Genomic DNA, 13,058 nt, shown 5'->3' with positions numbered 1-13,058 from the left:
AAGGTTTGTCATCAGTGAGGTTATCAGTGAGGTCACATCCCACTCTGCACACTAACTTTATATAAGCTGCCACTGTTGTGCTTTGTAGTTATGCACAACAGACTTAGCGTTGTATGGAAAAAAACAGGAAATGATAGAACCCATCAGATGCCAGTCAGTCTGTAAATACCTGTGAGGATGAAACTAATGAAGACACCACAGAAGAAGAAGAAATACCTACTTGTTTCCCTGCAGCTTTCTGGAGCTGAATCTGCAATTTCTTTTTCTTAGTGTGTTACTGTCCTTCAGAATCACACTCGCTGTCTACATTGTGTAACTGTGAACGCATTACACACCTGTTCAGAATGAGTGTGTGGTCTGGACCTGAGACAGTAGCAGCTGAATCATGTCACTCAATCTCTGACAGTATCTACAGATCTGAGGTTCTGGTCTCTAACTACCTACAGGTCTGAGGTTCTAGTCTCTAATATTATCTATCAGTCTGAGGTTGTAGTCTCTAACAGTACCTACAGGTCTGAGGTCCTGGTCTCTAACAGTACCTACAGGTCTGAGATTCTGAGCTCTAGCAGTATCTACAGGTCTGAGGTTCTGGTCTCTAACAGCACCTACAGGTCTGAGGTTCTGCAGACCCTGTGATGTGATCACAACAGCTGTGACGCCTGTCACATGTTGATGTAGATGAAAACAGTACCAGCCACACTCAGACCAGTACAGACCAGTATTTGCTGTGACCCCCCTTTACCTGTAAACTAGCTCCAGTTCCCCTCATACCCCATATTATTCTCTCTATCATACACACATAAATCTCCCAGCCCCCCCAGTGTGTCCGTCAGAGTCTATCCTGGGTGGACTGAAACTTCAGGACTGTTTAGGGGGACATCAGCAGTTCAGTGTAACACCGTCATGAACTCAGAGATCAGAGAATAAATAATCTGTGCAGCAGACGTGATGTTGTCTTTATTATGGGTCAAATGTCAAGAACCCTTTTTCCCATAATTCACCCAGAAGCACTTACCCAACAGGTAAATGTCTGTGTGTAGGAAAAGCCACAGTTTATAACTTAGGTTTTCTGTCATGAGCCTGCAGTCTCCAAAACCAGGTTGAGGTAACCTCTGATGACATCATTGTGACATCATCAGGGTTATTTTGTCCAAGCCACAGTAAGTATCATACACCAGTTCACACAGGCTGAGGAGTGTTAACTGGCAGTCATCCTCCAGAGTCTGTTTGACCTCCTACATGTTTTCATTCAAACATCCTGTTTACACTTCTTCAGTTCTGCAGAACGACAGAGTTATTTACACTTTTCTAAATACGTAATTAATCACTTGCATAATAAAAGTCAGGTTCTATAATTTTTCATTAGTCATTAGTTAAGGGATGTTCTCTATGGTCCTTAAAGAAGTTCCAGTGGTTGTCATACTGGAGTGGCTTCATAATCCACTGTCACTGAGAGGCTCCTTCATCAGAGTCTTCATCAGTTTGGTCTTTTACTGAACTCCACTTCATGCACTTCTTCAGTTTGTGAGTTTTTCACAGCCGCTACTCTGTGACGTGACTCTTATCTGACCCTGTGGAGTCCAGATGTTGACACAACTTCCCTTTTTGTAACTGTGTGTGCGTAGTGAGGTGAAGCCACACAAAGGACTGATTGAGGAAGAGGCAGTCTGTAGAGTGGAGGTGTGGTAGAGACTGAGCATGCAGCAGAGACGTGTCGACTTTATAACAGACACAAAGAGAAGAAACAGGACTCGAGTGTGAGAGTCAGAACCAGAACCAGAGGAAACCTGCAGGAAAGAGTAGGCGATCCTGATCCTCAGCTGAGAACACGGTCAGTGTCTCTGTCTCTGAACGCTGTCGTCTGTAACTGACTGTGGTTATTCACTATGATGTAACGTTCAGGTTCTGCATCAGTTAGTTATAAAACTAAAAACTTAAAGTACTGTTAAAATAAAGTACAAACATTTTCTGTCTGTCAAAGTAATTCATGTCTCATCAGCAGCTGTTGTCCTGTCCACATGTGAGACATTAATAACACAGCTGATCAGACTGATTGACCTGACAGGACAGTGAGACTCAGTGGATCTGACCTCAGAGCAGTGATGTGGTCTGAGGTGTCAGAATGTGCTCGGTCAGTGGATGTGTTTGTTCTGCTGAGGAGAACCAGGCTTCAGTGGTGTGTTCACTGACTATATAGGTAAAGGGGAGTCACAGCAAATACTGGTCTGTACTGGTCTGAGTGTGACTGGTACTATATATATATATATATATATATATATATATATATATATATATATATATATATATTTAAGTTTAAGTTGTTTGTTAGCTTGTAACTGGCAGTGGCAGACACAGTGTTAGTGGTTATGGTTATGCTGACTCTGTCTCTCTGTGCTGACAAGGTTTCAGCCCCCCGTCCCCACAAGTTGACAGGATTGGTTCCTTAGGTTCTATGACGTATGAATGGAAACAGTCAGTCATGGTGTTGACTGATTATTTCACTCATCATGTGTCTTTATTATAGAAAAACAATATTAACAATGTTAACATGGTGAAACACCAACATCTTGGGCTGATGAACTTTACCCCACAGTAATGTCTCTAAATGTGGCTCCTCCCCCTTAAACAACCAATGGATGATTTGCGACGACACCTCAGTGGAAAACCTCTTTAAAGGGTCTTTATGTGTTGATGAGCACTGTTCTTATAATGTGGGTTATTTACAATGTGACAGTTATTTAGTTATTTATTTAGGTTTTTCTTGTTCTTTATGTTGACTATATTGACTTGGGATTCACATACAGCCCTGGGGGACTGTTTTTGCTCAGGTTTATTATTATTCATTAATATGAAACTTGGCAAAGTGACTGGAAGTGATGTGCATTAGTTTTCCAAGAAATATGAGTCCCGTGGCGTTGTAACGAAGGCCAGTGTTGGAAAGGTCATGACCCTCACACCGTCTGTCTGATTGGTTTGAAATTTAACACACAACTCCAGCTCCATGTGCTCTACAAAAAGCCTCCTGGACCATTAAAGTCCACCATGATGGATTCTTTGCTAATTAGCATAGCATGAAAAACTACATTTTGACATTATTTTTATATAAATAAGCAAGATTGGTCAAAATTATGGCTGCCATCAACCATCAAAACATCGTTGCAAAGGTTGGGGCTTACCCAATTTTGGCAATAATTTATTAACCATTTATCAGGCCAAAATACCAAAAAGGTATACCTCAAAATCTGGTGGACAGAATTTCACCACTTCTGGTGAACATGTTCTGGGGGTGACTATTAACCAAAATCTGAAGTGTCATAATGATTGATGAAAGTGGGCGTGGCCTATTAATCAATATCTATGTGTGTTTTATGTTGTTCTGCAGTGGATCTTGTTTATGTCTCTGTTCACAGTCTGATCCTAAATCAACTGACAGAGATTACGAGAGTTACATCAGAGTGGCTGATGTTCTCTTCCTGTTGACACACTCTTATGTTATAATCCACATCTCCACATTAGCAGAGTCTCATGTTCCTGCAATGCCTTTTTTCTGAACCTTTTCACTCATTCACTCATATACTTATTCAGGTCTCAGTCTCAGAGATGTGAGATACGCACTCACATCTGTTGCTTCATTTACCGGTTGTTCCATCAGCTCATTTACATTACTGTGGTTTCCGCATTTGATTACTGATGATACAACATTCAAATAAGTACCAGGAAGTTGCATTGACAGCAGCTTATGATCACACACTAACCTCAGAGATCAGGAAAGACAACTATGTTCTCTTCTTAGATACCTGACGAAGAGATAAAACCAACTGTAAGGGACCAAGCAGTGAGGCAACAAGAACACAGGTTGAAAGTAATCACATTTTTTATTACCCAAACAATACAAAACCAAAATGTACATCTAGGCCTTTCAAAAAGGTCAACAAAACATAACTCTACTCACAAACTGACCTAACACAGTGAGACACAAGGTAACATATATACTGGCTTGACCAAACCAAATAACACACAAAGTGGTAAACAGAATGGACACCATCTCTAACTTCATACTAAATAAAGGTAACTAAACTCAAAAATCCCCCCTTGACACATCAGGAGATGGTTTGGCCCAATGAGCTGGCTCTCAGATTTAAGTGTCCTTAGCCTTCAGCCACACATTTCGCCTCAGCAAGAAGGGACCTCTCAACAACCACGGTAACTCAAAACAAAAAAAAGAAAAGATTAATACAACAGAAATTTCCTGTTTAACCCCACAGTGTTAGAATGTGTGTCCTCCATGTAAAACAATGTCAGGTTAAAAGCAAACAAACTGTCTGATATTAAATATTTAAGTGTGGTTGACTGCAAATAAAAAAAAAAACCTGTGTTGATAACTGATAAGATAAACCAGGACTGAAATGCTTTAATCTGTGTGGCTGCCATCACACCACCTGACCGTGATGTCATCAGTGAAGCGTGCTGTCCTGCTGCAGCTCCGCTTTTGATTAACTGTAACACACTTGACATTAGTAACACAGTCAAAGGTCACATGTACTGGTCGTACACTGAGAGCCAATCAGCTGTGAGAGACTGCTCCATGTGACACAGCTGAGACACTACAGGCTGATGTTAAACTGTTCTGTTCATGTGTCAGCAGCTGCTGGAGGGTTTGAGTTCCAACCTGTTTGTGTGACAACACTGAACCTATTTAGGTCTTTATTCAGTGTGTGTGTGTGTGTGTGTGTGTGTCCATGCCCTCAGATGGAGGTCTACTCGGTGACAGTAGCCACTGGTACATCAGAGTATTCAGGCACCAACAACTATGTGTTTGTGACCCTGGTGGGGGAGAACGGGGAGAGTGAGCGCACCCTGCTGGACAACCCTGGACTGGACTTCTGTCGAGGAGCAGTAAGACCAGAATCATGATAATGATGATGATGATGATGATGATGATGATGTCTTGTAATGAACTACACAGTCTGAGGATGGATCAAACATGTCCCCCCCTCTGGAGTCTGATAGTAGCAGCAGCTATTTCAGTTACAAAGTTACAGACTTAGTTAAAATCTCAGTGAAAATCCACTTTCTGGGTCTGATGATCCAGGATCAAGGACCAGGTCCACCTGGTCTCCTCTTAGCTCAACAACACTGTTGCTCTGCCTGGTGGAGACACCATGATGGACGTCCACCATACTCCTCACAATCCTGATCAACCTACTGTGAGACCAGGTCACGACCAGAATCCTTGATTGTTAGTGGTCCTACCCCAAGTGAAGGGGTTCAAGAGTCTCAGAGCTGTGCTGAGTGAGACTGGGACTGAAGGGAACCTGACAAGTGGACTGAGGTCCAGCAGGATTCAGGATCCTGCTGGACCTCTCCCAGTGGAGGGTTTCCTGGTGTGTCTAAATACAAGGGGGGGCGGGGGAAGACCTCAAACCCTCTGGGAACGTTACCTTATTACACAGTCGGTGAATCTTTTAGTTTGGATTCAGTAGAGTTTGTCCACATTTATTTCTCTGTCCTCGTCCACCTCTGTCAGGTGGACCAGTACAAGGTGACCAGTCCATCCCCCCTGGGCCCCCTGCTGCTGGTCAGACTGGAGAAACAGAGGTACTGGGTGGAGGACAACTGGTTCTGTCGCTATGTCACAGTGGAACCTCCAGGTGGAGACAGAATCACATTCCCCTGTTACCGCTGGCTCGTAGGGGACATCCAGGTGGAGATAAGAGTGGGGACAGGTAGGAAGACTCAGCTGTAAACATGTTGTCATAGTGCCTTTGAGCAACGCAGTAGTGTGTGTGTGTGTGTGTGTGTGTGTGTTGCTGGTGGTGGTTGGGGGACCTGTGGGTCTGAACTGTTGTTTCCTGTCTCCTCAGCTAAGACCCTGAGGGACGAGTCCTCGTCTCAGCTGCTGCAGCACAGACGGACAGAGTTGCAGGACAGACAGAAGACTTACAGGTGCAACAACAACAACACATCATCACAACAACAACAACACAACAACAACACAACAAGACAACGACACAAAGCTTCACCTTCCAGAGGTGATGTTTAAAAAGTTTATGTATCAATATTTCTATGGTCCTGTGTGTGTGTGTGTGTGTGCGTGTGTGTGTGTGTGTGTGTGTGTGTGTGTGTGTGTGTGTGTGTGTGTGTGTGTGTGTGTGTGTGTGTGTGTGTGTGTGTGTATCAGATGGGTAACATGGGCTCCAGGGATTCCCAGATGTATCGATGCTAAAACAGAAGCAGATTTACCTCAAGACGCCCGTTTCGAAAACGAGAAGAGGAGTGACTTCGAACATTCCTTGCACTACGCGTAGGTGGTGCACTCGCACACACACACATACACACACACACACACACACACACACACATACACACACACACACACTAACTGTATAATCACTTCTCAACAGCTTGCTGGAGTTGTCTCTGAAGAAGTTGGCCATCAGGTTTGGAAAGTCCTGGAATGACCTGGAGGATTTCAAACGGATCTTCTGGAAGCTGAAAAGCCCCATAGCTGGTGGGTAGACACACAGCAGACACACTTAAGGGCACACACACAGACACAGAGTGAAGCACAGAGCAGGTTTGAAGGAGAAGGACCAGAAACCTGAGGCTGCAGTGGACTCAGACACACCAGCACTGGATAGGCGAAGACCTGGTCTGATGGATCTGGATTTGTGCTGAGGCAGCAGATGGTAGGGTCAGAGGGTCTTAAGACCAGTCAGTCCTGGTCTGAATGTCTCAGTCTGTCAGTCTTGTTGCTGACCATGTTCTTCATGGCCACAGGTCACCATCTTCTAATGGCTGCTTCCTGCAGGATAATGCTCCATGACACAAACTGGTTTCATCAACATGACAGTGAGTCCAGTTCAGGCTCCAGACCTGGATCCAGTAGAGATAGAACAGGAGACCTGCAGCATGAATGTGAAGACCCAGCATTTCTCTTTGTCTTCTGTGGGGACATGAGTCTGAGTCCTCTCAGTCAAGCACCATTTATACAACCTGTCTGAGTCCTCCTGTCCTGTCCAGAGGACGCCCTGGGCTTTCCAGTGATGTCATAGTTGCGAGGGTGTGGCTAACAGAGCGCATGGGCTTTCATTTCTAAATGACAGACATCCCAGCTTCTTTGTTGTCTGGTCAGAAAGTGAGCAGATCTTTATAGATGATATTTCTGTTGCCAATAATCAAAGTGTTTCTTCAACATCAGAGTTTTAATTTCAGTTAAACTTAACTTCAGAAACTTTAACCTTTTAAAGCCCAACTTTGATTCAGCAGGACGTACTGACTGGACCTGACCAGGGCTGCTGAGGTGGGAAGTTTGCACTTCTCTCTCAAACCTGTTTTCATTCTTCAGACCTACTTTCTTCACCTCCTGTGTGCAGCACCTGTGCACACCTGTGACTGTCCTACAGTGGGAGCCATGGTGCTCACCTGTAGATGTGGTCACATAACATGTCAGACTAGTTTTATCTATGCTAACCCCAGAGTTAGCTGGCCAGTGCTCAGCAGCAGCTGATATGAAGTCTTTATTATACCACTGACACATTTTGACTCAAATGACAAACAGGTCGAGTTAGTAGTTAACTAGCAATTAGCTGGTCAGTAAGTGGAGTTTCATTGAACAGTAGTGGAATGGATGAAAATATTGGGAACAGGATTATTCTCTGCAGTCAACCAGAGTTGGAGTTCTGCTCCACGTCTGTTCCAACAGCCTGTATTATCCTACGTGTCTCCCCCAGAGGACACACACTCTGTCACCACTGTGTTCACAGCTGACACTGAATCAAAGCCTCAGAGGTGATGCAGTTGTTCAGTGCTAACACAGCAGTTGTTATTTGTGTTCATATATCAGACACTTCTACAGCAGTGAAGACATTTATCAGAGTTGATTACTCACAGAGTACTGCATGGAGCACTGGGAGGAGGACTGGTTCTTTGGCTACCAGTGTTTGAATGGCTCCAACCCCAGGATGATCCAGAGGTGCAGGAAGCTTCCAGAAAACTTCCCTGTCACATCAGACATGGTGCAGAGCTCCATGGCTCCCAGGACCAACCTGGACAAAGAACTCAAGGTGCAGAGATGAGTCACATCTGTCTATAGAGGCTTTAATGTGACACTGCAAATCTAACAACTGTAAAATGATCTCACACTTCCTCCTCCCTCCATGTCCTTTGGTCTGTCTGCTTCTCTTCTGTCCAGGCAGGAAATATTTACCTGTTGGACTATGCCATCATGGACGGGATCCCCACCAACACAATCAAGGGTAAACCTCAGTACATTGCTGCTCCGCTCTGTCTCCTGTATCAACACCCTGACGAAGGACTCATACCTGTTGCTATACAGGTATACATCATTCACACATAGACCCACACTGACATACTGACTGAACTCAACATGGCAGTGATGTTCACATAGTCACACACACACATGTCTAAATACAGTGAAACTTGATCAGTTGTGTTGTTGCAGCAGCACTACACTGCACTACACTACACTACACTACATTACACTGCACTGCACTACACTACACTGCACTGCACTGCACTGCACTGCACTACACTACACTGCACTACACTGCACTGCACTGCACTGCACTGCACTACACTACACTACACTGCACTGCACTGCACTGCACTGCACTGCACTGCACTACACTACACTACACTGCACTGCACTGCACTGCACTGCACTGCACTGCACTGCACTGCACTGCACTGCACTGCACTACACTACACTACACTACACTACACTACACTGCACTACACTGCACTACACTACACTATACTGCAAAACACTACACTTCACTGCAATACAATAAACTACACTACAATACATTACACTGCACTGCATTCTACACTAGAGTGGAAACAAAACTGGTGACTAATATCTGAACTTAAATGATATGGGGGGGTTTCATATGTAAAGTCTTAGTTCTTTCTGTGGTGGACCAGGACTGTGTGTAACCGTTTCCCTTCCTCGTCTTCAGCTGGAACAGACTCCTGACCTGGACTCGCCCATATTCCTGCCCACAGACCCACCTTTGGCCTGGCTGTTGGCTAAGATGTGGGTGCGTCACTCTGAATTTCAGGTGTTTCAGCTGCTGTCTCATCTGCTCAGGACTCACCTGGTCATAGAGGTGTTTTGTGTGGCAACTCTGAGACAGCTGCCTGCTGTACACCCTATATATAAGGTAAACACCCACACAGCCATATTATTCAGGACTGTAGTTTACATTATACGGTCGATGTCACACTATCATAATAATTCTCAGAGAGAGAACCTGACCTTTATTTGACACAAGCTTTATCTCTAATTTTTCCTGTTGGGTGGTTGAAACAAATTCAGCACCTGTTGTGCATCTCCACAGCACTAACTCCATATTTACACATGACATCACACAGCACTCTGCTGGAAACATTTCCTCGCTTTATCACAAATATTGTTGTTGTGTCAAATAATGACTTCCAGTCTCTTCCACCTTGTAAGTTTTTAGTTGTTAAGTTACTCTCAGTTAGACTCAACACTTCCTGTACAGATGTTTCACATTAAAAAGATCTCCTGCGACTCAAAGGATATATCCATCCCTTTACTGACAGGCTTTTAATTTGAAACATATGCAGTTCATGGTAGCTTAATAACTATAACTATAATTCAAAAAGGCAAAGTAGAATAGGAAATAATTCATGAACAAAACAGTATTAAAGTGACATGACTCTATTGCTGTAGTGACGTAATTATAACTGAGGAATTACACTGAAGTAAAGTTATTCCACCTTTATTAGCAACACTTCAGTTGTTCCTGTGATTTGAGACTCTGTCAGTGAGAATGTGCCCGTTAGCGACATGCTAACACAGTCAGCTGTACCCTGAACAGTTTTGTGTCCCCTGCTGTAGCTCCTGGCCCCTCATCTGCGCTACACTCTAGAGATCAACTGCAGGGGGCGCACTCAGCTCATCTCTCCTGATGGCATCTTTAAACGGGTGAGTGACTCTGAAACAGAACATGTGATATGAATTTTGGATGTTAGATCTTACTGACGTTGGCCTGACAAACCTCAGCAGGGACTGTCATGGTTACCAGGACCTCAACCTCACCACAGTCACTGTATTAATGTTGGATATCTTGCATTAGTCTGTTGATGATTACAGTGATGGCATCATCGCTGTGGTCATGATCATGTTTGTGTGTAGGTTGTGTCCACAGGTGGTGATGGTCTGTTGATTCTGGCTCAGAGGGAGTACAAGGTCCTGACCTACCGCTCGCTCCAGCCCCACAAAGACTTTGCTGACAGAGAAGTGTCCCAGCTCCCTAAGTATTTCTACAGAGAACACAGTCTGATGCTGTGGGACGCCATTCACAGGTAGGACAACACACCACGCTCATACTAACGTGCCATGTTCATACTAACACTTGAGCAGCTACACTAAGGGATCTTTGCCTCATTATTACAGGGTGTCCTGGTCCAGTTAGTACTGTTGGTGCTTGATTCTCCCAGCAGAGGTTAACAGACGGGTCTTTCTCATGAGATATTTAGACTTCACTTGATGCCGTTAACTCTGAGGACTGAATTCTGTGATTTGAGGACACCTCTTAAGACCAGATGTTTCTTATGAGCACTAACTGAATCTAAGTCCTTCTTCAGTTTTGTCTCAGGTATGGTGGAGCTGTACTACCAGTCAGACCACGATGTGCAGGAGGACCTGGAGCTCCAGGCCTGGATCAGAGACATATCAGAGGAGGGCTTCACAGAGCTCCCCACCTTTGGTGAGTCATTGATATCCTGCTTGCAGTGGTGTATAGCATTTAAAATGGGATAGTTCAACAATACTTACATAAAGTGGCGATATTGTAGGAGATGATTTATGGCACGTCTGTGTATCTTTTAGTTGATGATGGGGTTTATTTCAGGTCTGTCCAGTAAACTCAGCTCCAGAGAGGAATTGTCCACCCTGCTGGCAGTGGCCCTCTTCACTAGTACAGCCCAGCACGCTGCCACTAACAACGGACAGGTGAACACTCACACTGTGACTGGACGACTGATTTGAATTCAGGAAGGGAGCCAATCATGAATATTCACTTATTTTTCAGTTTGACTGGTGTGCCTGGGTCCCTAACACCCCCTGCACCATGAGACAACCCCCACCAACAGACAAGGATGCTGTTACCATGGAGATGATCATGGCATCCCTTCCCGATGTCAGCCAGTCCTGTATGCAGATGGCGATCACATGGCACCTGGGGCGAGTACAACCAGACGCTGTGAGTCCACCTCTGGTTTGTTTGGTAACAGATTAGACTCCAAATCCTGGTTTGAACACGACTGATAAGTTAAAAGGTTGATTCAGCCAAATATGGACAAAAATTTGTTTTCTCATTAATTACCTAAATATTAAAAACAGAAGTGTTTTTGCAGAACATTATGGTGTCTCGGTGAAGTTGACCTTTTGGATATGAAATGCCATCCCTTCATCATTTTATCTTGTTTTATCATTTGTGTTAAATTGTGTCATAATTAGTGGATGAATTCTTGAGTTATGGACAAAAACTTATTTGTCCCATTCTACTTACGTACGGTAGGTATATAGGGTTGGACAAACCAAAAATATAATTCCTCTGGACCTGGCTGTCGCAAAGGCATGAAAGGTGGTGTCCAGGCTGGTGGTGGTGGTGGTGGTGGTGTGATGGTGATAGTGGCTATCAGTGAGCACATCTACGACCTCAATGTGGAGGCTGTGACCTCACCCATCCTTTCAGTGTGAGTTCATCACCTCCTTGTCAGGTCCAGAGTTATTTCTCCAGGGGCTTTCTTTCCTCCTCCACCTAGTGTTGGAGGAGAAGCACCACCATGTTCCATGCCGAATGTGTGTGCTCTGCTGTTATGTGCACTGCCCAGCTAGCCTCAGAAGTCTGATTGACTTTTCTTTGGTTGTGGTGTGTGGGGCCATGGGACCACCTTTGGACTCAGTGATTATCTCACTGGATCTTCAGTGCCTCTGCAGGTTGTGACTGTTCAACCTCTTCTCTCCCAGCTGGTCCTGGATTAGTTATGTTCCGTTATGGGCCCAATACATGACATCCCCAACAGCCTCCACCTTCAGTGGTGACCAACAGTGAAACCTATTAGAGGGTGTAGCACTACAACATAGAAATACTAGTTACCTGGATGTAACTCCAGTTCTATGATTACACATGTAGCCCTCTAATTACAGGTCCACCTGGTCACCGTTTGTGTTTCCTGAGCACCAAAAGGAGACAAACAGTGGTGTCTAGGGGTTTACAGTGGGTGTTGCATGGTTGCTACATCCTGATTGGGTGATGAGTACAAATATATCTCAGGGTACCAAGGTGGAGCCCCAAAGGTCTTAACCAATAGTGAAGCCCATACTCATAGAGCTGGATTATTATTATTATTATTCTTCAGTCTCATACGCTGTGGCTGTACAACCACTGCTGATATTAATCACAGCTCATATATACACAATCTTTACTGTGAGCTGTATTTATATGCTCATTGATGTTTTGCAAAAATCATATCAATTATCTTGTATTTGTCCATTGAGCTGTTGATCTGATAGTGATTCCCCTTTAATTCCTCTGACTTCTGCCTCCTGTTTTCTTCTGCCTAGATTCCTCTGGGCCAGTACACAGAGCAGCACTTCACTGAAGGCCGGGCGCTGGAGTTGATCGATAGGTTCAGAGCAGAGCTAAAGGAGATTGAGAACCACATCCTGAGTCAGAATGAAGGACAGGAGCTGCAGTACCTGTTCCTCCTGCCGAGTCGCATCGAGAACAGCATCACTATATAAAATACAGACCAGATGCTGCAGCATTAACTCTGACATGTTTTTATTTTTTATTGATCATTGTTAAAAAAACATCCATTGTGACTCAGTGTTGAAAAAATAAAAAGATTTTCTACAGGTCATTAATCAGACCATTTCTGATTTATTTGACATTATGATGAGTTGAGGAGAATCCACCAGGGGAACATCGGCTGGTTCTTCATCTTTTCATTATGTAACTTAAACTGATAATTACAGCAACACATGGTGATGATACTTT

General features: G+C 44.2%; 1 protein-coding gene across 2 annotated transcripts; it reads left to right on the top strand.

Moving 5' to 3' along the window:
• Positions 1-1,626: 1,626 nt before the first annotated feature.
• Positions 1,627-12,942, top strand: alox12 (arachidonate 12-lipoxygenase). Of its 2 annotated transcripts, none has more exons than XM_071478124.1 (15): positions 1,627-1,831; positions 4,750-4,896; positions 5,528-5,726; positions 5,865-5,946; positions 6,182-6,304; positions 6,405-6,511; positions 7,894-8,066; positions 8,195-8,338; positions 8,982-9,185; positions 9,890-9,976; positions 10,187-10,356; positions 10,639-10,760; positions 10,905-11,005; positions 11,085-11,255; positions 12,623-12,942. In XM_071478124.1, the coding sequence occupies exons 2-15, from the start codon at positions 4,750-4,752 to the stop codon at positions 12,800-12,802; spliced, it is 2,010 nt and encodes a 669-aa protein (XP_071334225.1). In that variant the 5' UTR covers positions 1,627-1,831; the 3' UTR covers positions 12,803-12,942. The 2 variants fall into 2 exon arrangements, with proteins under 2 accessions (XP_071334225.1, XP_071334226.1); XM_071478125.1 differs by lacking the exon at positions 1,627-1,831 and adding an exon at positions 4,133-4,203.
• The last annotated feature ends 116 nt before the right edge of the window (positions 12,943-13,058 follow it).

The sequence above is a fragment of the Trachinotus anak genome, unplaced genomic scaffold, assembly GCF_046630095.1.
Source record: "Trachinotus anak isolate AG129_WGS33_773 ecotype Australia unplaced genomic scaffold, CSIRO_AGI_Tana_v1 ptg000005l, whole genome shotgun sequence".
Classification (NCBI taxonomy): domain Eukaryota; kingdom Metazoa; phylum Chordata; class Actinopteri; order Carangiformes; family Carangidae; genus Trachinotus; species Trachinotus anak.
This window is presented reverse-complemented; position numbering and strand designations above follow the sequence as displayed.